This window comes from Podarcis cretensis (genome assembly GCF_951804945.1).
Source record: "Podarcis cretensis genome assembly, chromosome: 10".
Classification (NCBI taxonomy): domain Eukaryota; kingdom Metazoa; phylum Chordata; class Lepidosauria; order Squamata; family Lacertidae; genus Podarcis; species Podarcis cretensis.
In genome coordinates this window covers 7,210,642-7,237,647 of record NC_137179.1, presented here as the reverse complement: position 1 = coordinate 7,237,647, position 27,006 = coordinate 7,210,642, and the positions used below count along the sequence as shown (strand labels likewise).

Genomic DNA, 27,006 nt, shown 5'->3' with positions numbered 1-27,006 from the left:
CCTGGACTGCACCCGTGAGCCCGTGATTTTCGGCACTGGAGTCTGCGCAGATGCAATTTTCAGCGTCTGTGCATGCGCAGCCATAATTTCTAGCGCCACGGAAGCGAGTGCCCGCACCGCACTGGTTTAGCACAGCACGTGAGCAGGCAGCTCGGTCCAGGGGTGACTCGTGGGCCAGTCAAACGACCTCCGCGGGTCACTTCCGGCCCATGGGCCTTAGGTTGGTGACCCTTGCTATAAGCTCTCTATGACAGAAGGCTTTGCCCCCATCATTTGGACACCTCCACTGTCGCAGGCTGACTTGCCTCTGAAAACCGAGTTCCGATGAATCACGTGTGAAGAGAGCACTCAAGTCCCGATTGTGGTCTTCCCATGGGTATTCCTGCACTGCAGTGGGTTTGACTAATGACCCTCAGGGTCCCTTTCCAACTGTATGATTCTATATATCTGGCAAGTCAGTGCAAGAACAAAACACTGGACTAAATGAGTCTTGGCCTCTTCTTTTGTTCTTACGGAGCAAATGCAGCTCAGTCAGGACTCTTTTGGACAGAGGGAGGTGTTTATAGCTACCACTACTTCCATCCCGGTACGCAGGTAGCGCTGTGGGTTAAACCACAGAGCCTAGGGCTTGCAGATAGGAAGGTCGGTGGTTCGAATCCCTGTGATGGGGTGAGCTCCCTTTGCTCGGTCCCTGCTCCTGCCAACCTAGCATTTCGAAAGCACGTCATAGTGCAAGTCGATAAATAGGTACAGCTCCGGCAGGAAGGTAAACGGCGTTTCCATGCGCTGCTCTGATTCGTCAGAAGCGGCTTAGTCCCGCTGGCCACATGACCTGGAAGCTGTATGCCAGCTCCATCGGCCGATAAAGCGAGATGAGCACCTCAACCCCAGAGTCGTCTGTGACTGGACCTAATGATCGGGGTCCCTTTACTTTTTTACTTCCATCCCACCTACAAGGACTGTTTCCTGATGCGGCGATCTCGCCACACCAATGATCCAGGAGCAACGTCAATTTGCAGCTTTAGCCTACTGGACACAATGGGTATTTGGGTGACGATATGCCTTAAGAAGAGCCTATGATATACCAAAGCAAATAAAAAATTGGGTTTTTTCACTATGAGTTTGCCCTGCAGAGGCTTTTGTCTTGCACCGTCCAGTAACACAGGTGCACAGTTGAGCTGGAGATTAACAATTATACTGGAAAAATAATGTTCATTGCTTCTCCTTCCCCCCCCCCTTTCCGTTTTTAAAAGAAGCACCCTACTGGGGAGGTATTTCACCTTCCAATACATTTACGTTGACCCTGAAACCTTTCCTCTAAAAGAATGTCAGGCCTCTGAAAGAGCACGCAACTAACCAACAGCAGCACTCTGTGAAACTGGGGAGGAGGAGAACAAAGAACTTGAGTCAAGGACATTGGGGCAAGCCACTGCTCAATCAAACTGCTGCAGTTTCTTTAGAAGGTGAGCTAAGCCCTATCTGATCGGTCAGACACGTTCAGCAGATCTTTTCAAGAGAGTAAATTGAGTTTCACCATTGCCAAGGTACCCTAAATTAAACATCTATCATATTCATCCTCACTTGGCTCATTCTATAGATCCTTCAAAGTTTGTTAAACTCCAGTTTCGTATTGGCTGGCGGCACGGCAGCACCGCACTTAAATGGATCTCGTGCTTCATATCGCTCCTTTTTACATATCTACGCTGATCTCCAGCTTGACTTCACATTTTCCCGAGATGCAGGCAGAGTTGGAGTGGGGAAAGGGGTGAGAGGGAAGCTGAGCATAATAGCTACAAGTTCTGGCATAACCAGAAGTATTACAACAATGCAGTTCTCAGCATGGACACACATGGATACACAACACAGACACACACACACAGTTACAAGGGAGTGTGGGGACTCAGGATCTGGCAAAAGCATCAAGATTGCCCTGCTGTGAGCCCTGCAAAGGCCTTTTCCACCTAGCCTAGGAGGTGAGGCCCAAACTCACCCTACTCAACATAAGAGCATAAGAGACTCCTGGAAGGCCAGAGGGACATTGCTCTCCTGCGAGGGCTGAAGAGCCCAGACTCACTGGAACAAACTCTGGGGTGGGGCAACCGTCTAAAATAATAAGTACACACTAGGGTTGGCGGCTAGTGCCTAGGACAGAGATAGTATAAGGACTCTTTACCTTTTAAAACCATGCTCTGGTTATCTCCCGCTTGGACTACTGCCATGCGCTCTACGTGGGGCTACCTTTGAAGGTGACCCAGAAACTACAACTAATCCAGAATGCGGCAGCCAGACTGGTGACTGGGAGCGGCCGCCGAGACCATATAACACCGGTCCTGAAAGACCTACATTGGCTCCCATTGGCTACGTTTCCAAGCACAATTCAGAACCCTGAAAAGTCCTAATGAGTTAAAATGTCTTGGGCACCATGGTACTTAAGAGAATAATGTCTTCCGTGATGTTCTACAGCAACCACAAAGGCAAGCAAAGGATGCTCTCTTCGTGTGATACAATTTCCCTGGAGGCTGGAGCCAAAGCCAGGCCACTTTCAGTAAGTACACACCAGGACAAAGATGGTATAAGGTCATTCTGGAGGAACAAATATTTACCAGTTTTATTGGACTGTTCTTTTAGTATTGCCTTCCTACACACCCACAAAAGACTGAAGTAAAAGGGTGGGTCAGAAAGTGGGGAAATACTTTAAAAAAAAATACCCACCCCATAAAGGGCAGAAATATCTAAAAAGATGCAATTCAGAAACAGAACGAAACAGAACAATGTTAAATCAGCCCCTATCATTCTTCTCTTAGATTAAGCAGGGCTGTAAAGGGTATTAAAGAGATTTATCGTTCCAAAGGTCAAGAATTTTAAGCCTACTGCTTGGATTACCCAGCTAAGGGGACGCAATAATAAAAGTGCACACAAGGGAAGAAAGGAAATGTACATTTGGCTTCACGAAGAAATTCCAAAGTCAGAGCCTAGCCTTACTGCATATATAAGCCAGGCATGTCCAACAGGTAGATCATGATCTACTGGTAGATAGTGGGGTGTTCCTGGTAGATCTCTGGCCCCTCAGCGATCTCCTTACAAAAAAGCAAAAAACAACAACCCAAATTTGGCTTACTAAAAAAAGCTCAACAAGTTTACTAAAACTTTACTAAAAAAAGCTCAAGCCCCACAACTTTGGATAGATCACTGCCAGTCTTTTTACGACAATGCATAGATCACTGCCAGTTTTTTTAATACTGTAAATAGATCGCAGTCTATTGGGAGTTGGACATCCCTGCTTTAAGCTGTTGCCACCTTATAAATTACATGATGTCCCAAGTTTGTGCTACTCACATAAGCCAAAGATCTTAAAATCTATTTGGAGCACACTCAAGAGCTTCATTCTGCCCAAACAGATTTTTTGTTTTGTTTTGTTCTGTTTTTAAACAGCAGACCCCCACGCCATGTCAGAAACCACTTTAGAATTTCAAGAAAAATATGGCCAGGTATGCTGCTAACAATCTATTTTCCAGAAATCAAAGGGATTATCCATTAACAAATGCTCAAAATTAGCCCCTGCCTAGGGGTAATTATAGTAAAGCAAATTAGAATACTTTTACCTCTCCCCTTTAGGATATCATAACTGACTAGAAAACATCCAGAAAGGTATTAACATTTTTTTTCTTGGAACCTGGCGGACTGGGATAATAAAAAGGCAGATAAGGATTTTATCCGTATGCTCCAGCAATTTGATATGTTTGCAAGAGACTTGGTCTCATGAATTTAACCCTCCCCCCCCCGCCCCACCTTACAATGTTATAAATCTTTTAGCTAGCAGCCAGCTGTTAATAAATTTATACAGGGCTGAGGAAGAGGGGCCTTGACTTCCTTTATATCACTTGATTTGGCTGGAGAAGTTGGATAGCAGATTTTGGAACTCAAAATAATTACGTTTTGCCAGTACGAATCAAAACTGAATTAGGAATCTTTCTTTTCTGTATAAACATCTACCTTCCCGCTACTATTAGTCTGTCACTGACAACCAAGATTTGGTCAGATTTAACATCCCTACTGCAGCAGATCAGTTATAAATTCCCCATAGCATTTATACTTCTCTCTGGGGATTTTAATGCCCAAATTGGAACAGCAGCAGGGGGTTTCTTGCTACCTTTAGGCTTAGGTTTGGAAGGTGTCTTCCTAACCTCTCATTATTCTTTGGACAATAAATATAATGTGCAGGCTCTGAAGTTGTTGGATATTGTATTCCGACATAATTAATAAATCCTTCAGAAGAGTCCCGTAGACATTTCCAAGGGTCAGTATACTTATTTGCACAAATACAGTGGAAGTGCTATCAACCAGATGAGTTTCTCCACTTTTGTGGACACTTCTGAAGTGTTAGAACGAACAGAAAGGGACCAATTTCCAGTATCAGTGACCCTAGGTCCTCCAATAGAAGACATGCCTCAGACTGGCCATCTTCAATTATCTGAAGCAGAGGCTTTCAACCTTCTGGAGTCCACGGCTCCCTTAACCAACTATATTCTTTCTGCGGCACCCCTGTGGCGCTCAGGAGCCCTGTTAGGTCACCCCTTGCCTGCAAAACTGGCAGCCCCTCACCCTTTTTCAATCTCCGTTCCTTGCGGAGTGTTCTCTCAGCCTCCTCTCCTCTCCCCTCCCTCTTGCTGCTGCCCCTGGTATCTGAGCTGCACCCCTCACCCCAAAGAGAGGTGCCTCCTCACCCTGACCCACAGGGACCAATGAAGAGGATGAGCCCAGCCTTAGCAGCCCAAGGGAAATGGGCTGAAGGTGAACATGAGGCCACCATCTTACTCACCTTGGGAGGCAGCAGTGGCAGCAGCGGACACTGCCAGGCCTGCATGGCGGAAAGGCTCCCCTTTGGCGCCGGGCACTCAGCTCCCAGGCAGGCATTGCACACAGCAAGCACAAGAAACGCCAGCGCATTGCCTACCTACCCAGCCTCCCACTAGTCTGTCCATTCCCAACAGAAAGGGCTGGTGGACTGGCTGGCTGGGCTCCCTCGCCTGCTTGCTTGCTTACTCCAAGGCCGCCTCAGCTCCTGGCGCCCAGCACCCACTGGCCAGCCCCAGAGGCACCATTCGCCTCCTGAGCTTGTAGCCAGGGCTGCTGCAACAAACAAGTGCACAAGCCTTTGGGAGGCAGAGATGCAAGAAGGCATCAGAGGAGGAAGGGAAGGAAAGAGGGAAAGAGGCCAGTGTCGCCCGCAGCACTCCTGACCTTCATTCAAGGCACCCCAGGGTGCCACGGCACACTGGCTGAAAACCACTGACCTAGGAGTTTAGAGGCACGAATGGTTTGGGTGAGATACAGAGGTCAAATGGAAGGAACGTTTCTGTAATACAGGAAGTGGGGAATTGAAATCTGGCTGATGGACCTGCTTTAGACGAGGAAATGGGTCTAGTGTGTTTCACGGCATCCCTGACCTTCATTCAAGGCACCCCAGGGTGCCACGGCACACTAGTTGAAAACCACTGTTCTAAAGGGTTGCCACATGGAGCATGAAGCAAGCTCTGGAGAGTAAGACCTTTCATATGGAGGCAGTGAAAGTCAAAGCACAGAAAATCAAAGGGACATTGATGAAGTTCTAATACAATAAGGGCGGCTGACTTTGTGTCTCCTCATTTTTGTCACCCTTGATGTCTTGATACCACTTTGTGCAATTTTAAAGTTATTTGACTTGACGTGACCAAAACAGTTTTGAGATTTGCCTTTGTAACTTCATCTGTTTCCATCTTCTGTTTTATCACGTAGAGCTCCGTAGAGTATTTTCTGTTCCAGAGCAGATCACCGTTCCTCTTCTCTGGCTGGTTTGTTGGGTAATGCAGGAATACAGCCCAGGAAAGCAAACTCGCAAAGACCTCATCCAACTGGAATCAACTGTGCTTTATTCCATCACAGCAAAAGCCAAGGGACGTGAAAACAGAAGTGAGCTTTCCATAGCAAAGCTGCAATCATGGCTTTGGCTAGGATCAAAGCTCCGGTTGCACAAAGCACCTAAATGCCAGCACAGCCCTGCCCTTCACTGCCAGCTCTGCTAAACTCTGCCACTGACATGGTTCCCTCTGAGCCCTCGGATTCAGGTCAGCAGCAAGGAGGCATGTAAGGATGAGGACTCAGAAGGGGAGATGGGGAGGATGAGGCCATGGAAGGGGAGACAGGGAAGACAAGATTATGTAGCGGAGCCTGCCTGAAGAAGCCCTCCCAGATGCCTCAGGATCTGACAAGGTGCAAGGCCCAGGAGTTGCCCCTTTCAAGCCTGTGGAGAGCTCTGGGGCACGGCCTGCTGAAAAGTATGAAGGAGGCGGCTCACCAGGCAATGTCTCCAAGGGAAAGATGGTGCATCAAGAGGAGTGCATATGCATTATGAGGTTTGGGCAACAGGCACAAATGCAAAACAATGAACTACAACCTTTGACCCCTCAGTCTCACAGTGAGGGGGAAAGGACTCTCTTATTCAAGTTATGGCATGCCAACTTGAAGGATTTGGTATTAAATGGTACATATATATAAATCATACATATATGAATAAATGCACACACTGCACTTGTCCTCATCACAGAAAGAACAAAAAACATGAAACTTTGCTATGTACTGATTTTAATACAGTGGTGCCCCGCAAGACGAACGCCTCGCAAGACGGAAAACCCGCTAGACGAAAGGGTTTTCCGTTTTGGAGGCGCTTCGCAAAACGAATTTCCCTATGGGCTTGCTTCGCAAGACGAAATGTCTTGCGAGTTTTTCCGACTTTTTTTTCCTTCCCCCCCCCTTTTTCTAAGCCGCTAAGCCGCTTATCAGCTGATCCGCTAAGCCGCTAAAAGCCGCTAAGCCGCTAATAGCGCTAATCCGCTAAGCCGTCAATGGGCTTGCTTCGCAAGATGAAAAAAACGCTAGACGAAGAGACTCACGGAACAGATTCTTTTCGTCTTGCGAGGCACCACTGTAATCAAGTCTGTTCTTCCTTTTAATAATCAAGTCTGTTCTTCCTTTTACCTTCAGCTGAAAAACCTACTGTGACTTCTCCAGCCTTCATACTTTGTTAAATATTCTTTTCCAGTAAAGGTGAGCTTTGCAGAAGCTGTGACCTCTCCCAGTAACAGTTACCTTCCTGCCTAAGCTCATGTGTGATCTCCCTTCTCACCAGTGAGGCACCATTAAGCCATCTGAGTGCAGTATTGCTCAATTTGTATGCACGATCACAAGGAAAACTTTTGCACAATTTATCAGAGCCAAGTCCATTATATGCAAACCTAAGTGGCCGCGGGCGAAATTAAACTTATCTCTCTTGATGGTATCCGTGTACCTTCGCCTCATCTGCTCATTCAAGGACCACAAGAACTAATATGGCTTTCATATCAAAATGAGTCCATATCACTGTGCAGCAGCAGCAGATATTCAACATGTTCATACATTTATGTGTTCTGCCCTTCTTGGCCATCAAGTTAGGCTCTGTGAATTATTACTCGGAATCATTACATAGCAACTTCATCTCAAAAAATAATCTCAAGGTAATTAAAATGTGACATGCAACTGAAGTGTGGCACCCCTTTTACTTCAAGCTGGCTGAAATAACAGCTGTTATCTTTCTTAATATACATTTATCATTATTGCGATTAGTTCCTGAATATTTCACTAAAAAGTACTTACAAAATTCATTTTACTTCTCCTCCCCACTTTGCCCCCACCCAAAAACCTTCATATGCAAAAATCACAGAAGTACCCCTTGAGAATGGAGAGGCTTATTCTCGAAATCACACCAGCCTGCGGCACATTGTGTGAAATGTCACAGGTGGCATCGGAGGACCAACAATGAGGAACAGAAGATCACAGCACTATGATAGACCGAAAGCTATGCAGTCTACCCTACAGTCACAGGCAGGATTAGCCACCCTGAGATACACTCACACAATCTAGAATGCAGTGTGCTATAAATACACGCTATGAAGATCAAATAGCTCCAAATGTCAAAAGCCAGTCATTCATTGTAGGTGGCAACTATACTTTCACACCCTATGTCCAGCCAGCTGCAAGATTTTGGGAGCAGGCAAAACTCACCTACCAAGAGAACTTGCATGTGTGCAATTGAGACAGTCAATGTGCTGTAGTGGTACAATCCATGGAGGTAAAGGTAAAGGTAAAGGTACCCCTACCATTTGGTCCAGTCGTGACCGACTCTGGGGTTGCGCCGCTCATCTCGCTTTATTCAAAAGCATCAATTCTTCAGCCATCAGCCTTTTTTATGGTCCAGCTCTTACTTCCATACATCACTACTAGGAAAACCATAGCTTGAACTATACGGACCTTTGTCGGCAAGATGATGTCTCTGCTTTTTAAGATGCTGTCTAGGTTTGTCATCGCTTTTCTCCCAAGAAGCAGGCGTCTTTTAATTTTGTGACTCCATAGTTAAAGGTAAAGGCACCCCTGATCATTAGGTCCAGTCGTGACCGACTCTGGGGTTGCGGCGCTCATCTCGCTTTATTGGCCAAGGGAGCCGGCGTACAACTTCCAGGTCATGTGGCCAGCATGACTAAGCCGCTTCTGGTGAACCAGACCTGTGTTCAAATCCAGGCTCGCCCATGAAGCTCGCTGGATGCCAATGGGCCAGTCACAACTCTCAGCCTAACCTAACTTCCCATATAGAAAGCATGCCACCCAGCTAAATGTTCAAAATTGCCAGTCTCTTTAAGAGCCACAAATGGAAAGCTCTTCACAACGGAGAAAGGGAAATGGCAACAACTGATCCTTCAATGAAAAGCCACAACAGAGAAAGCAGACACTGAAAACGGATCCCACATTGTAAAGACAGCAACCTTAACGCTTTTCCTTTTTCATAACCTTTTTGTGCCTTCCTCCTTAAATAATACACTGACTTTTCAGGAATCCAGTAGTGTTAAAAAAAACTAATTAAGCCATTAAATTTGTCTATTATGACTAAGCGCTGCTTTTAGCACATGCATTCAAGAAACGCACTCAAACTAGACTGATCGAATTACTTGTCATCACACAGCCCTAGGAAAGAATGACAGATGTACTTTAAAGATTTTGTGCTTGTTAAATATTTCAGTATGTTTAAAGTTACTCAAATAACTGAAAGACGATGTTTGCAAGAAGCAGGCTAGAGATTTCTTTATTATGGTTGTAACTTAATTTCTGCCCAACTTGAGATCAATAGATGCATCTTACATTGGCAAGCACAATTGTAGGATAGAAATACTCTAGAGTATGGGAGGAGGGGGCCTTCAAATATTTTGATAACTTGCAATGGCCTTGTTTAACGACGCCTATGAACATCTCTTAAAAATGGGATACAGCCGTTCTCTGTACTACAAGATGAGACTAGCTTGCATCAAACTTCAGGGTGAGAGACAGATGTACCCACCAGTTACCCCTAACCCAATTCTGCCAGCATCACTGGCCCTTCCTAAGTACCATTTGTGAATATAGCTCAGTCGGTAGAGCAGGACACTCTTAATCTCAAGGTCGTGGGTTTGAGCCCCACACTGGGTATAAGATTCCTGCATTGCAAGGGGGTTGGACTAGATCAGGGGTGGGCAACTTCCAAGAGACTGCGATCTACTCACAGAATTAAAAGCTAGCAGTGATCTACCCCTGTTTTATTGGGGTTCAGGTAAAAGTTCTTCAACTTTTTTTAGGGAGGGGGAAAGCCCCGTTTTATTGGGCTTCAGGACAAAGCTGTTGGGCTTTTTTAGAGAGGGGGAAATGCCCGTTTTTAGGGGGTTTGGGAAGCATAAGTTGCTTAGCTTTGGGAGGGACCAAAACCACGCAGGGATCGACCAGTAGATTGCGAGTGACCTGTTGGACATCCCTGGTCTAGAAGACCCTCATGTTCCTTTCTAACTCTACAATTCTATGATTCCAAACATACATTTGTCCCCTTTTCTGATGTGGGGATGAAACTCGTTTTTAAAAGTTTCAATACAGCTCTGGAAATGAGGAAGACGGTGGTATATTATGGGAGTCAGCTAATTAGCACTATGAAAATCTAGGCAATTTCTAACGGGAAAATCTTCATCTACTGAGGGCACAGGAAGTCTGCTTCCATGGTAGTCCCACAGATCAAACTATGCGCATGCAACTTAACTTCCAGGTGCACATTCTGCTGAGTATCTTTTAAGGAACCTCACGGCTCCCAGAGTTAAAGCAGACATATCATCTACTAATGCATAAGTTGCAAAGTCAGATCTCCAAAGTATGTCTTAAGGTGAAAGTATAGCAGAGAGCAAACCGTCTTTGCGTTCAACTGAAAAGGAAAGCAACAAGGGAGAAACTCAGTAGGGTGCTTAAAAACAAAAGCACCGTAAAAAAATCCATCCTGCTCTTGCAAAAAGTCGAAAGAAGGCAAATGAATGATTGGAACCAGCTCTGCAAAAAGACTTCAGGGTTTACTAAAATAATTTCAGAGCTACATTTTGATTCTTATCTCTTATAGCCAGAAGTGTGCACATACCTGAAGTGCCTCCAATCAAGCCATGACCACCAGAGCCCGATTTCTGAGACCTCCCACTTGCTGAAGAAGGGTCCTTCATACGCTCTATGACATTTTCAGACAGCTGAGGAGACATTGGAGCAAAGAAACACACAAAAACATCATAAGTTGGCTTATCAAAATATGTATTTCCCACACTATCTTTGGTTCTAGCTCCAGGTATAATGTACTTTCTCACCCCCCATTTTGTATTAGCTCTGAGCAACAGAAAACACATTCTTTTAGGTATCAAAATCTGATAAACACTTTTTTAACGCAACTAACAAGAACACTTTGGCAGTCCTAGAAATACATTTGCCCCAGCCTATCTGAGTTAAAAACACCCTTAATAATAATAATAATAATAATAATAATAATAATTTATTATTTATACCCCGCCCATCTGGCTGGGTTTCCCCAGCCACTCTGGGCGGCTTCCAACAGAATATTAAAATACAATAATCTATTAAACATTGAAAGCTTCCCTAAACAGGGCTGCCTTCAGATGTCTTCTAAAAGTCTGGTAGTTGTTCTTCTCTTTGACATCTGGTGGGAGGGTGTTCCACAGGGCAGGTGCCACTACTGAGAAGGCCCTCTGCCTTGAATCTTCACTATGCAAAAAATACATCATCTTCATCAACAACATCAATTACATTTATATACCACATTTTCTTCCAAGGAAGCTCAAGGTAGTATACATGATTCTTCTCCTCCTCACCATTTTATCATCACAACAACTCTGTGGTGTAGGTTAGGCTGAGTGCGAGATCATTGGCCCAAGGTCACCCAGGGAGCTTCATGGCTGAGTAGGTATTTGAACCCTGGTCTCTGACTACAGCATGCTTTTGCAGCTACTACCTAGAGGCTGCAATCCTAGAAAAACTTCAGCGTAAGTAAATACATTATAAATCATTGGGGCTGCTATACAAGTGTGGTTAGAACTGGGATGCATGTGCCAAACTAAGGCAGAGAGTTCCATTGTGCTGCAGAAATATCAGTTTCATGGACTAACAGGATATATTAGCTTGCCTATGCAGGCCATTAAGAATACAGTGGTGCCTCGCAAGACGAAATTAATCCGTTCTGTGAGGCTCTTCGTATAGCGGTTTTTTCATCTTGCGAAGCAAGCCCATTGGCAGCTTAGCGGATTAGCACTATTAGCGGTTTAGTGGCTTTTAGCGGAGCAGCTGATAAGCGGCTGATCAGCGGATCAGCTGATAAGCGGCTTAGGGCTTAGGAAAAGGGCGGGGAAAGGGGAAAAACCCCGCAGGAACTCGCAAGACATTTTCGTCTTGCGAAGCAAGCCCATAGGGAAATTCGTTTTGCGAAGCGCCTCCAAAACGGAAAACCCTTTCGTCTAGCGGATTTTCCGTCTTGCGAGGCGTTCGTCTTGCGGGGCACCACTGTACATCTTTCCATAACCGTCATCTGATTTTAACTTTTTATATGGTTTTTTTTAATATGGTTTTATGTTCCATTGTTGCAAACCGCTTTGGCATTTAAAAAAAATAAATGAATAGCGGTATACAAATATTTTCACCAACAAAAGGTAAATAAATAAATAAAGTAAATGTATGTGTAAATGTTAAATTCCCAAAGGCAAACATTAATGCACACAATCCCCTAGGCAAGGCTTCCTTGTCTACTTGGTAAATTAACACGCTGCTGCAGCAATGGGTATCCGGGTGCTATCCAGTATCAATTCTACAGTTTCTTGAGGAAATAGGACTTCAAACTGCGTTAGTGTCACAGGGACACAAGCGTGCCTGTTTACAGGTGAACGAACAAAGGGAGGAGGAGGAATAAAAGAATAGTTGGCAGAGACTAACGGAAAGCAGGGGCCAGGAGAAGTGTGAGGAAATCAAAGAGACAGAAGGAACAAACTCTTCCTCGGGTGCCACCCCAATATTTCCCTGTTTCATCATTCGCCTTTCATTTTTCTTTTGAAGTGCTGTTGGTAAGAGCTTTTACATAAGCTTCAGAAACGATGACCCCCCAGGTTCCATGGCACAGAGAGGCCCTTCGCTAGGTTTCTTTGAGGAAAGGATAGGAGTCGTTGAGACAAAAGGAAAATATGAGTACAGGGACATGACAAGGTAAGGAAACAAAACACTGGAAGGTGGGCATTAGAAGCTCTAATACCAGGGTTCATTATTGTCTGTGTTTATTGAAAATATCTGTATCCCATGCTTCCACGAGATTGTTCTCTAAGGGGCCTCACAACAAACCATTCAAGATACAATCCATTACAATAAAGTACAGTGGTACCTCATGTTACATACGCTTCAGGTTACATACGCTATAGGTTACAGACTCCGCTAACCCAGAAATATTACCTCCAGCGGTGCGGCAGCAACAGGAGGCCCCATTAGCTAAAGTGGTGCTTCAGGTTAAGAACAGTTTCATGTTAAGAACGGACCTCTGGAACGAATTAAGTACTTAACCCGAGGTACCACTGTAGATTAAAACTGCTCCAACAGCCAGGAGGAGACAAATGGACAAAACACACACACACAAAATCCCACCCTCCTCAAACCTATGGTGCTTTACAACTCAAATTCAAACTCTGGCTAGGTGCCAGGGAGGAGTCGTTCGGAACTGAGTAAAAATTACCCTACTGACAAGCATGCTGCTCCATCATAACAACCTTTAGCTATTACAGTCATAACTTGGAAGTCAAGCGGAATCCGTTCTGAAAGTCCATTCGACTTTCAAAACGTTCGGAAACCAAAGCACAGTTTCTGATTGGCTGCAGGAAGCTCCTGCAGCCAATCAGAAGCCACAGAAGCCCTGCCTGACGTTTGGCTTCCAAAAAAAGTTTGAAAACCAAAACACTCACTTCCGTGTTTCGATTGTTTGGGAGCCAAAACGTACGAGTATCAAGGCGTTCCGACAACCAAGGTATAACTGTACTTCCTAGCTTTGAAAACTGCCGTCCTCAAACCATATGTAGCCTGATCTGTTGCAAGCTCACTAAGAGAAGACCTGGTGCGTTCAGTATGGTTTACCATCAAGCAACTGTGTAAAGGTAAAGGTAAAGGTACCCCTGCCCGTACGGGCCAGTCTTGACAGACTCTGGGGTTGTGCGCCCAGAGTGGCTGGGGAAACTCAGCCAGATGGGCGGGGTATAAATAATAAATTATTATTATTATTATTATTATTATTATTATTATTATTATTATCTCACTTAAGAGGCCAGGGGCCAGCGCTGTCCGGAGACACTTCCGGGTCACGTGGCCAGCGTGACATCGCTGCTCTGGCGAGCCAGAGCCGCACACGGAAACGCCGTTTACCTTCCCGCTGGTAAGCGGTCCCTATTTATCTACTTGCACCCGGAGGTGCTTTCGAACTGCTAGGTTGGCAGGCGCTGGGACCGAGCAGCGGGAGCGCACCCCGCCGCAGGGATTCGAACCGCCGACCTTTCGATCGGCAAGTTCTAGGCGCTGAGGCTTTAACCCACAGCGCCACCTGCGTCCTGATCTGTTGCAAGCTCACTAAGAGAAGACCTGGTGCGTTCAGTATGGTTTACCATCAAGCAACTGTGTAGTCTTGCACAAACCATTGTGCTTAATTAGAAAATAAACTAGTTCCAGGGCACTTGCCTCCAACTAACAATGTGCCTGACTGCAGGCTTACCTTGCAATCCTATGCATGTTTACTCAGAAGTTCTCCCACTGCACTGAGTGGGCGTTACACTTAGGTAAGTATGTACAGAATCACAGCCTTTGTTGAAAGTTTATGCAGTTCAAGACTAGAAGATGTGTTCCGTCATTCCTTGCAGTAACATTAACACAAGCTAGACACCTTTAAGTTTTCTTCATGCTATGTTTCTCAGCGAGACCACACTAAGACCTGTGTTTCATCACAGACTGAATCATAAGCAGCACTGTATTGAAGAGGATCACACCAGAACAGCCAGACACCTGTTCAGTTCATCTCACGCCCACAAATTTCCCTGCTGCAAGCCAGGCACAATTTTCCCCTGCCGTGACAATGATAGAACATGCTTTTTAAAATATTTAAGTAATGAGAGAGTTGTGTACCCTGGAATAGAGCAGAAAGGGCAAGGTTAAAACAGAAAAACCAAGAAGGTTAAAGAAGAAGAGAAAGCAGCAAGTCAGAGGAGCAGGATGGAAACCCCCTGCAGATTTGACGCAAAGGAGCAGAAATACTGAAATGTGATATCATCTATCCAACCCTGCCAGGCTATTCTGATGGATACCAGGGTCAGTGGTGTAGAAAGCAAGATAGGCAGAGGCAAAGTGCCCATGTTAATAATCTCCTGGCATAGGAGGTATCAATGGCTATTAGCCTCTGAACATCTGTTGCTGGGAGTCACAAGCAGGTAAAATGTTGCACTCAGGTGCTGCTTTCGTGCTTCCCATAGACATCTAGTTGGCCATAGTGGGGAAAGGATGCTGGACAAGACTGGCCAATGGCCTGATACAGCAGGTCTTATGCTCACAGGTCTCCCACTAGAATAACCAAGGCATTTTCTTTCCAGATTTGAGATTGGACAAGGAAATCACTACCATGCAGAAGTTAAAGCAGTTAAGTTGCTACCACTACCCACTGGATCACCTGAATATGGGAGACCAGGTGGTCAAGTCTAGGAATCTAGCTTTATTTATTTTTTTAAGCAGCAGTTTTACAAATAGCTTCTTCAAGGCAGTAGGGCAGAACTGCCCACTCTGAGAGTATTTTACCATAGCCTAGAACAACTGGCCAGTCTCTCTGAGCAGGCAAGAACCTAACAAGGTACACATGCCTGAGTGAATGTTTCCTTGGGCATCATAAACTGAAATTATCCATGTGCATAACGGCAAGATTTACCAATGAGCACTATGCACCTGGACTGCACGAGCTCAACTTAAAATAAAGGTTCAGGCAAAAGGTCCACGTGCAGAGGAAAATATTTGGCCTGGCCTGTTCTTGTGCCTTGAAAAGCAGCTTGAACTGTAACAGCAGAAAACAGCATGCAAAACTTTTCAGGAGATTAATCTTATCACCTCCTGCAAGGAGAAGCTCGGACCTCGACTCCCTCACCTGTGACCTAGCTCTATGGGTGGTGAAGCAATTGGGAGTGCTATCTACAGGCACTGGCCGTGGTTTCCTTCTGCACTATCCAAAAAGAGAGAACAAGCAGAGGTGCCACCCACTTGCTCACATCTGTGATTTCTCTCTTAAAACTGTAGCAGTTGGTGCTGGTCCCATTCTGGCTGCCTAGAGAGGGCAAAGGAATGAGTAAACAGAGGGAGTGGCAGGATACCATTTCCTCAGATTACTCACTGAAGGTTTTCACTCTCCAGTACTGTGGTTGCGCAGTCTCTGGGCAATGCAGCTAGCCCAATTCAGACCACTGTGTCACCAATAAAAAGAGAATCTAAGTAAAGAAGTGAGCTAGAAGCGGCAGGAATTGCTTCTTTCTACTGTCGCCTGGGCCTCTCATTGGCATAGTGCAGAGGTGAGGAACAGCCAGCCCATGAGCCACACATGAAGAGGCATACAGCCTCCAACAATAAAGGCAGATAATATCCATCCCGGCACGTAGCCATTGAAAGCTTTTTCATCCTCTGTGAATCTGTCCAACCCTCTTTCAAAGTCATCCAAGAGTCAGTGTGGTGTTGTGGGAGAGACCAGAACCGTGCACAGTACCCCAAAATGCAGTTGCACCACAGATTTGTGTTATGGCATCATCAGGATATTGGCGGTTTCATTTTCCATTCCGTTCCATAATGCCACCTCTACCACGCCCTTCTCTCCACCCTTTTGTCCTTATCTCCTGCTTGGACTACTGCCATGCGCTCTACATGGGGCTATCTTTGAAGGTGACCCGGAAACTGCAATTAATCCAGAATGTGGCAGCTAGACTGGTCATTGGGAATGGCCGCTGGGACCACATAACACCAGTCCTAAGAGATGTGCATTGGCTCCCAGTATGTTTCCGAGCACAATTCAAAGTGTTGGTGCTGACCTTTAAAGCCCTAAATGGCCTTGGTCCAGTATCCCTGAAGGAGCGTCTCCACCCCCATCATTCAGCCCGGACACTGAGATCCAGCGCCGAGGGCATTCTGGCGGTTCCCTCCCTGTGAGAAGTGAGGTTACAGGGAACCAGACAGAGGGCCTTCTCAGTAGTAGTGCCCGCCCTGTGGAACACCCTCCCTTCAGATGTGAAGGAAATAAGAAGCTATCTTATATTTAAGACATCTGAAGGCAGCCCTGTTTAGGGAAGTTTTTAATATTTAATGCTGTATTGTTTTTAACACTTGATTGGAAGCCACCCAGAGTGGCTGGGGAAACTCAGCCAGATGGGCGGGGTATAAATAATAAATTATTATTATTATTATTAGCCTCAAATGTTGCAACCTTTCCTCATAAAATATATTCCTAATAATAATAACAACAATAGGGCAGCTTGCTGTGGCCCTCCCAGCCACAGCAGTTGTGTAAACTGCAAAGGACAGGGACCTCACATCCAGCAGACTGAGATGTTTGCAGCCACTCTTCTTCCTCACTAAGGGAAGTAATAGCACTGCTCTATTCTGCCTTGGTCAGACCACACTTGAAGTATTGTGTACAGTTCTGGGTGCCACAGTTTAAGGATATTGACAAGCTGGGACCTGTGCAGAGGAGAAGGAGCAATATAATGAAGGGTCTGGAAACGCAGTCTTATGAGGAACAATTGAGGGAGTTGGGTATGCTGAGCCTGGAAAAGAGGAGACGAAGAGATGATAGTTATCTTCAAATATCTCAGGGGCTGCCGCATGGAAGATGGAGCAAGCTTGTTTTCTGCTGCTACGGAAGCGAGGACCCAGACCAGTGGATTCAGATGATAATAATAATAATAATATTTTCTTATTTATAACCCGCCCATCTGGCTTGGCTTCCCCAGCCACTCTGGCCGGCTTCCAAAAAAATATTAAAATACTGTAATACATCAAACATTAAAAGCTTCCCTAAACAGGGCTGCCTTCAGATGTCTTCTAAAAGTCTGGTAGTTGTTGTTCTCTTTGACATCTGTTGGGAGGGCCCTCTGCCTGGTTCCCTGTAACTTGGCTTCTTGCAGTGAGGGAACCGTCAGAAGGCCCTCAGAGCTAGACCTAAGTGTCCGGGCTGAACGATGGGGGTGGAGACGCTTGTTCAGATATACTGGACTGAGGCCTTTTTGGGCTTTAAAGGTCAGCACCAACACTTTGAATTGTGCTCGGAAAGATGACAAGAAAGGAGATTCCAACTCAACATTAGGAAGAACTTTTGGGTGGCAAGAGCTGTTCAGCAGTGGAACAGACTCGCGTGAGAGACTGCAAACTTTCTACACCTTGAGAGGTTTATAAAGCAACCGTCAGGTGGCCATCTGTAGCGGATGCTTTCGTTAAGATTCCTGCATCGCAGGAGGTCAGAATGGATGACCCTCATGGTCCCTTCCCACTCTGCAATGCTACAGTCCCATGAGGCACCTCCAGGTGCCACCAGACAAAAGGGCCTCGTCAACTCAGAAGAACAGGAGCCCCAGACGAGTCATTAGCTGTAATCATGCCTCTGCAACAGATGGATCCTGTGTCATTTGCACGCCACCTTTCCATAGCCATAAACCATGCTCGAGGTGGCTTACAATAACTAAATAAAACTCGTGAGAAAGTACAGAGCCAGATGGGAAACTACAATGCCAGATTTGAATGCTTTCCCCAGAGACCCTTGCAAGACCAAAAGATAAGAGACGCACAAAGCACAGGGCGGAGCAATGGAGAATTTTTGAAACATCAATGGGATATTAGCTCCGCCCAAGGCATGATGGAGAACAGCAGCAGCCGGGAACAGATAAGACATAACATTTTAAAAGGACAGGAAGAAACACCATGGACAGAATAACGGCCACACACAGGAAGAACAAGGATATAGTTTGAGTGTCTCACTTGTAGTTTTATAAATCATTTAATGTGCCAGTACGAATGGAAGTCGTTAATACTGCAGTTGTTGTATAAGGGATTTGTTACCTTGACTAGAGTGTAATTGAAATTAGTAAGATTTTAGAACTTGGGAGTATCGAAAAATCCAACTACTGTTTGTATCCTTTGAATAACTTTGTGTACATGATCATTTTTTTCTGTTTGTCTTTTTATGAATTTTGTTTTCTTTTTATATTTTTGCTCTTTTTGTAAAACTTTTTCGAAGATGTGGGTGTAATGTTTAACGTTTGTTTTCGTTGCAATTTTTTCAATATGAAATAAAGATTATTTTTAAGAAAATATATATTTTGGAACATGGAAATAAACAAAATCACCAAACCATCCATTCTAGCATGCAGGGGCGGGGGGACAGGACCTAAATTATATAATTTGATGATGGATACTGAATGATGGACGGGACGCGGGTGGCGCTGTGGGTTAAACCACAGAGCCTAGGACTTGCCAATCAGAAGGTTGGCGGTTTGAGCTCCCGTTGCTCGGTCCCTGCTCCTGCCAACCTAGCAGCTTGAAAGCACGTCAAAGTGCAAGTAGATAAATAGGTACCACTCCAGCGGGAAGGTAAGCGGCGTTTCCGTGCGCTGCTCTGGTTCGCCAGAAGCGGCTTAGTCATGCTGGCCACATGACCCGGAAGCTGAACGCCGGCTCCCTCGGCCAGTAAAGCGAGATGAGCGCCGCAACCCCAGAGTCGTTCGTGACTGGACCTAATGGTCAGGGGTCCCTTTACCCTTTACTGAATGATGGGTATTGCTAATTGTATTGCAATATGGCATTGTTAAAGGTAAAGGTAAAGGTACCCCTGCCCGTACGGGCCAGTCTTGACAGACTCTGGGGTTGTGCGCCCATCTCACTTAAGAGGCCAGGGGCCAGCGCTGTCCGGAGACACTTCCGGGTCACGTGGCCAGCGTGACATCGCTGCTCTGGCCAGAGCCAGAGCCAGAGCCAGAGCCGCACACGGAAACGCCGTTTACCTTCCCGCTGGTAAGCAGTCCCTATTTATCTACTTGCACCCGGAGGTGCTTTCGAACTGCTAGGTTGGCAGGCGCTGGGACCGAGCAGCGGGAGCGCACCCCGCCGCAGGGATTCGAACCGCCGACCTTTCGATCGGCAAGCCCTAGGCGCTGAGGCTTTAACCCACAGCGCCACCTGCGTCCCATTACTGAATGATGGGTATTGCTAATTGTATTGCAGTATGGCATTGTTATAATGAGGCTATTATTGGATTATTGCAATTGAAAACTAATAAAAAAAAAATTCACAAAAAATTAAGAGACGTAGTAAATGAGCAGCAACAGCAGCTGAGGAGGTCAAGGCAGCAGCACGACAGCCCTGCAAGGTCGGCCTGTCCTCTTCCCTCCCTCCCTCCCTCCCTCCTTCCCTCTCTCTCTCTCTCTCTCTCTCACCCGGACGCCCTTCACCACCGTGATGTTGTCATTCTCGTCCGCCTCGAAGGTGACCCTCCGCGGGGCGCTGCCTCCGCCGCCCATCACGACCCGGCTGCCGGCGAGGGTCGCGCACTCGAGCGCCGACTAGGCCGCAAAGAAGCAGAAGACGGGACAAGGTGCCCGAGGAGACCCGCGCCACGCCCACCGACGCGCGATTGGACCGCCGCCCCTCCAGGCCCGCCCACCGCCCACAGCGCGCCGGGCTCCCGTTGGCTCAGGAGCTGGTTACCCGGGGCAACAGCCCGCCCCGGCGTGTTGACCAGGCCGGGTGGAAAGTTTTTTCCGACTCGTGGGCTCCTGACAGAACTTGTGGGAGCAGAGAAGGGGAGACTTCAATTCCCAGGATGCCCTGGGGCAAAGGGGCCTGTTCGCAAGGCAGGCTGGGTAAAAGGGAGTCTGCCTGAGAGTCAGGCCGCAAATCACGCGCGGGAGCCGCAATGGATTGTGGGCTGTGTAGTTCAAGCCTTCAGATGTAGCTGCTGCTTTTATTTGCTCTTTTATTCTACGTCCTTAACTGAATTTTAATAGCGGCAAAGCAGGTTGCGGGGGGGAGAAGGAATTGAATAGGAAACGGTTTGAAGCTGTCAGTAAACTGTCAACAAGGAAGTATGGTACAACTAATGCAGTTTCCTAGTGAAAATTTTGTGTATGTAATAACACAATACAATAATAAAGAATACAATCAGGAAATGGATGTGTGGTCTATAATTTCAATGGGTTCTGCAATCTAAATCAAAACAATCACGCAATTCCCCCCCCCGAAAAAATATAATTTATATAAAAAATATACCCTTGGACTGTACTGAATCCTATCACTCGTGGTACCTTATTAATTGGGTTTTGGTTTTTTAAGGATTACTCTCCCCCACCCCACCCTCCTCCCTAGGCTTTTAGTTGTTTCTATTTTAGCTGTAAGGCACATGTCAGGGAAGGAGGCAGCATATAAATAATAATAATAATAATAATAATAATAATAATAATAATACCTGCCTCCCCTGAGCCAAAAGCTCAAATTGCTAAGTCTAGATAATTGAGATCAGAAGTCTTCCCAAATTGCCATTGCGATTAGGGCCCCTGCCAAAATATGCGAGATCAGAGCCTTATTATTTAGATATCGGTCCAAATTTTATTTATTACAGTGGTACCTCTTACGCTTCAGGTTACAGACTCCACTAACCCAGAAATAGTGCCTCGGGTTAAGAACTTTGCTTCAGGATGAGAACAGAAATCGTGCTCCGGCGACACGGCAGCAGCGGGAGGCCCCATTAGCTAAAGTGGTGCTTCAGGTTAAGAACAGTTTCAGGTTAAGAACGGACCTCTGGAATGAATTAAGTACTTAACCTGAGGTACCACTGTACTACATTTACATCCCATCCTTCCTCCAGGGATCTCACATGGCCCCTCCTCTTCATGCCACCCTCCCAACAACCTTGTGAGGTAGGTTAGGCAGAGTGACTAAACCCAAGGTCACTTAGTTAACTTAGTGGCGGTGTGGGGATTTGAACCCTAGTCTCCTAGGTCCCAGTCCAGCAATCCAACCACTAGGCCACACCGACAAGCTCTGAAATAGCAATCCTATATAAGCTGAGCTTAACAGGATTCACTGTTAGGGCTTTAAAGGTCAGCACCGACACTTTGAACTGTGCTCGGAAACTTAGCAGCTTCAGCTCATGCCAGATGCATCCGGGTACCTCCTCATAAGGTTGGGCAGCCAAAAGCACATTACACTAAGCTACCACCCCAGCAGGTACGCTGCCTTCCCTGTTCTGTGCAGGAACAAGGCTGACGGCATATTGACAAGGGCAAAAAATGGAAGTGTGGGTGTGAAGTGCTAGCACATCGAACAACCACGCATTGCAAGGAAGGATGGAAGGAAGGAAGCCTTGGCACGACTGAATTGCAAAACAATTCCCACCCAGCCTGCACACACGTAGCCCCAGTATTACAGAGAGACCTGCCGTCAGCATAAACGCAAGGGAGTCTCTTCTTGGCATCCGAGGAAAATTGATGCATGAAGCAGAAAAGCAGGCATGCCATGATGTTAAGCACCGAGGCACCAGGTGGAGAAGATAAGGTTCAACAGGAGCTCGAGGGGGGAAACCTATTAGCAGTGGGTTGTGGCATTGTGTCTCCCTCATTTGCCACAAACAGAAACCAACTTTTGATTGACTACGAGGCCATTTCCCCCCGCGATGCACCTCGTTGGGATTTAAAGGCTATGTGGAAACAGTTCATCAAAAGAGCAGTTGGTTTATGTATTGAAAACACCAAGGTTTGTGGCGGGGTGGTAATTTAGGTTCAGATTAAGCCTCTTGAAGAGAAAAGTCATAGCCAAAGAGCAAAGAAACACACCAAAAGCCATCTAAACAACCAACCAGTTTCTGGAGAAATTCCAGCTCACCTCATTAGGAAAGTGTTGGTTTTTTGGTTTGGGTTTTTTTAGGGTTCAATCTCCAGTTAAAAAAAACACCAAGCAGCAGCTAAACGGAAAGACTCATTTTTCTGAGACCCTGGGGTGGGTCTACCTCTGAAAGCAGGTATTCCTGGGTGAAATGGGACAATTAGACTCACCTGCTATAAGGCAACTTCCTCTGTGCCTATATTTTGATGTTTTCCTCAGGTAAGTTCAAGTTTGCTTTTCAATTATAATCCCGTGCCTCGAGATTGCAAAGCTCATCCCACCAAACAATATCGGGAACCTATTGTAGAAAGTTATTTCTCTCCAGCTGCCAGTTTAAATGCTGAGTGGCCTCGGCTAATTGGACCTTTATTAGAGTTCTTACCTGCCATTCACCGGAAAGTCCCAGGGCAGGCTACAACAATGTAAAAACACAATCCTTTATTACTTTGGGGGGCTCCTTGGCAATCTAGAAAATCACCGGAAGAATATGAACACACACAAAGACGTACACTTGCCACGACGCGGAATGGAGTGGATCTTCCAAAATGACCTCGTGTCGTGTGCAGTGACGTTTTAGTATCCAATTGTGTTTAGAAGCTGAGAACACAGGCTCTTCTTGCGCTAATAAATGTCGTATGGTCCACAAAATCTTCATGCCATCATTTTATTATCATTATTATTCATGAAGGTGCTACTGCACTCTCTGGTGTTTTGTTGCAACCACCTAAAATGGCTATCCCTCTAGAACGTGGCAGTGTTGGCTTGAAACAGTATTCTGACACACTGAGCAGCATCCAACACAATTGTCCCATTAGCAGAGTAGCTCCCAAACTATTTTTGGGCCACTGGCCACCTGGCTCCATAAACTCATCCCTGGTGCCCTTGCCCTACAAAAAGCATTATTCAGAATAGTGTAGGGTTACCAGACGTCCCCGTTTTCCCAGGACAGTCCCCAGATTTGCGAATAAGTCCCCGGACAAATTCCATCCCCAGAATATCCCCGGATTTAATCTAATGTCCCCGGGAAATGCAGCAGCGGCAGTCTCTCAGCAGCCCGGAGCAGTTGGCTCTGGCTGGCTTCAGGAGCTGCTCGGAAGTCCCCATATGATGCTGGCGCAGGGGGTCTAAGATGCAGCTTCCGGGCTGCCTCCACCTTCCCTGACCCCCGCAACTAAGCTGTGAAGGGAGGCTTCACACTGCCTATCAGAGCTTGGAGGAGGGGGCAGGGATCTCTCAGTTAGGCAACGGGAAGCCTCCCTTCCCAGCTGAGGGTTCTCTGCCCCCTCCTGCTTGCACGCAAGTAGGAATGGGATTGGGGCTGCTCCGATGGGAAGGGAGGCATTGCGCTACCTGAGCCTCGCCACAGCCTCCGCTCTCAGCCCTCCTTCTCCGCCTTCCATGGCTGACCCACTGCACACTGCTTCCCCACCACCAACACCGAAGAACCAACAACTCAGGGGCTGCCCAGGTTCATGGAGAAAGAAGATAGAAACCTCGGAAGAAGGGGAAACGTGGCAATTGCAGTCAAGGCGGCAGCCGCCCCTCTGCCACCACCATCACTGCAGCAGCAAAGTCCCAAACATGTTTTATTTATTTATTTATTTATTTATTTAGTCCCCGGATTCATTGAAAAAAATCTGGTAACCTAAGAATAGTGATTTGCACAACCCACTGAGGAATATAACATCACAATAAGATTCAAAACAATAATAATTAATTGCACCCTTTTGTGGGTTCCCCAGCGGCTGCTGCCATGACCAAGTTAAGTTTCCTGATTCATCACAATGCTGTGGGTATTGAAGAAATCGACTAGAAATCTCACTGCACAGGACAGCTTCCTTTTTTAAAAAAAAAATATTTTTTATTCATTTTTCAAACATTTTTGTACAATCTACTCATACTTTATCACACAGTCATCAATTTTTGACTTCCCTCAATTTCTCTGCCAATCTTTCGTTAAAGTTTCTATTGTTAACGCATTTCTAAAGTTACCATTGCCTTTAGCCATTCCTCTACCTTTCACTTACTGCTTTTTTACAATATTTCTTAATTTTTCACAGAGACTCTTCAAAACCAACACCACATATGCCTTTCAGATACTCTGTAAATCTCCCCCAGTCCTCAATAAACTTTTGGTCTTTCTGATAACGAATCTTCCCAGTCAGTTTTTCCAATTCTACATATTCAATCAGTTTCATTCTCCATTCTTCCACTGTTGGAATTTCTTCCTGCTTCCATCTTTGCACCAGAAGTATTCTTGCTACTGTTACTGCGTATTGGAAAAGTTTACAGTCTTTTCTATTAATTTCATTACCTACTGTCAGGGAACTGCCATCGGAGTCAGAGGGAGAGGGCGGGCTCCAGAGGGATTCCGGAGAGCATCCCGGGATGGGGAGAAGCAGCCCATCTTCTGGGGAAGGAAATCAGCGTAGCACCAGTGGAGAAGGGGGGCAGATGGGGGAATCGGCGAGGCGGTCCCATGACTCCTCGCCGGGGACCAGCGGGGAGAGCACGGGTCCTCCGCTGCCCACACCCTCCTTGCGCAGAAGGCTTCCGCGCAGGGAGAGTAGGCGGAGACTAGGCGTCAAAGAGCCTGACGGATTCTGCCAGCGATTGAGACAGCCATGGGCGAGTGGCTGTCCGGACAGAAAAGGTTCACTCAGGCAACCCAGCCAGGTGTGGCGACGGTTTACGAACGAGCAACCCCTAGAGCCATCACACCTACCAATCCTAATAGGAAGGCCTCTGGTTTTTTAACAAATGTATATCTCAACACCTTGCCAACAAAGGTCCGTATAGTTAAAGCTATGGTTTTCCCAGTAGTGATGTATGGAAGTGAGAGCTGGACCATAAAGAAGGCTGATCGCCGAAGAATTGATGCTTTTGAATTATGGTGCTGGAGGAGACTCTTGAGAGTCCCATGGACTGCAAGAAGATCAAACCTCTCCATTCTGAAGGAAATCAGCCCTGAGTGCTCACTGGAAGGACAGATTGTGAAGCTGAGGCTCCAGTACTTTGGCCACCTCATGAGAAGAGAAGACTCCCTGGAGAAGACCCTGATGTTGGGAAAGATGGAGGGTGCAAGGAGAAGGGGACGACAGAGGACGAGATGGTGGGACAGTGTTCTTGAAGCTATAAACATGAGTTTGACCAAGCTGCAGGAGGCAGTGGAAGACAGGAGTGCCTGGCGTGCTCTGGTCCATGGGGTCACGAAGAGTCGGACACGACTAAATGACTAAACAACAAGAAAGATGGAGGGCACAAGGAGAAGGGGGCGACAGAGGACGAGATGGTTGGATAGTGTTTTCGAGGTTACCAGCATGAGTCTGACCAAGCTGCGGGGGGCAGTGGAGGACAGGAGTGCCTGGCGTTCTCTGGTCCATGGGGTCACGAAGAGTCGGACACGACTAAACGACTAAACAACAAAATATCTCAACATCTTTTTCAATTCATTATATATCATTTCCCAGAAGCCTTTCACCTTTTTACATTCCCACCACATATGATAGAAAGTGCCTTCTTTTTCTTTACATTTCCAACACTTGTTACATGTTTTATACATTTTAGCCAATTTTACTGGCTATAGACCATTTTCATTACATTTTCCTTCAATGCGGTACACGCTGTAAATTTTAACCTTTCATTCCATAATTTCAGGACAGCTTCCATCATCTCCAGTGGTAGCCCCAAGACCTACTTTCCTCAATCCCATTTCGACTTGGAAGTTTTCCAGTCCAGGCTGAGCGGAGAAAGACAGACTAGAAGTGGCAGGGGCACAGCCCAAACATCAGAGCATAGCTTGTCTGACTTACTTGCTTATTGCTCTAGTGAGGAAGCACCCGGACCCTATTATGAAAAAGCCCAGGCGGCCTAATAGGCAATTCTGCTGTAATATACACTGTAATTAAATGGTTGTCTGCAGATATCTGTGTGTTCCGATTGGTTCTGTGGTTTGGCAATCAAAAGCGAAGGCCTATGGAACTTTTGAGTTGGGGGAATTCACTGGACCTGTTTGCCCTAGACCACCCTTGTTTGAGGACTGGGACATTCGCAGGGAAACCAAAATGCTTGTTTACAAAGTTATTGTACTACCAACCTTACTGTATGCTTGTGAAACATGGGCCACTTATAAACGCCATCTCCAACTCCTCAAAAGATTCCATCAACGGTGTCTCTGAAAATTTTTACACATCACTTGGGTAGACAGGCACACTCATGCCAGTGTACTGGAAGAAGCAAAGATCACCACTGTCAAAGAGATGATTCTTCATCAGCAACTTTGTTGGACTGGTCATGTTGTGCGGATGCCTGATTATCGTCTTCCAAAGCAACTTCTCTATTCTGAATTTAAAAATGGAAAGCACAATGCTGGTGGTCAACAAAAGAGGTTTGAAGACTCTCTCAAGGCAAATAAAAATAATGTAGTATAAACACTGACAACTGGGAAAAACTGGCCTGCGAGTGCTCCAGTTGGAGAGCAGCCTTTACCAAAGGTGTCATGGACTTTGAAGACACTTGAACTCAGGACGCAAGGGAGAAACATGCTAAGAGGAAGGCATGCTTGGCAAATCCACACCGTGATCAACTCCCACCTGGAAACCTATGACCCCATAGCTGCCAGCTTACAGATTTGAAAATAAGGGACCAGCAGCCTTGAAAATAAGGGACCAGCAGCCAAAATAAGGGACC

At 46.2% G+C, this 27,006-nt stretch overlaps 1 protein-coding gene across 1 annotated transcript in view; it reads right to left on the bottom strand.

Annotated features, from left to right (window-relative positions):
• The window catches only part of CHCHD3 (coiled-coil-helix-coiled-coil-helix domain containing 3), a 215,245-nt gene extending 195,213 nt beyond the window's left edge, over window positions 1-20,032 (bottom strand). The window contains exons 1-2 of the mRNA XM_079993093.1: window positions 19,875-20,032; window positions 10,490-10,592 (exon numbers count right to left, since the gene is read on the bottom strand). Coding sequence (XP_079849219.1) covers window positions 10,490-10,592; window positions 19,875-19,958 — 187 coding nt within the window. The 5' untranslated portion in view covers window positions 19,959-20,032. The remainder of the gene's footprint in view (window positions 1-10,489; window positions 10,593-19,874) is intronic.
• Between the last annotated feature and the right edge of the window lie 6,974 nt (window positions 20,033-27,006).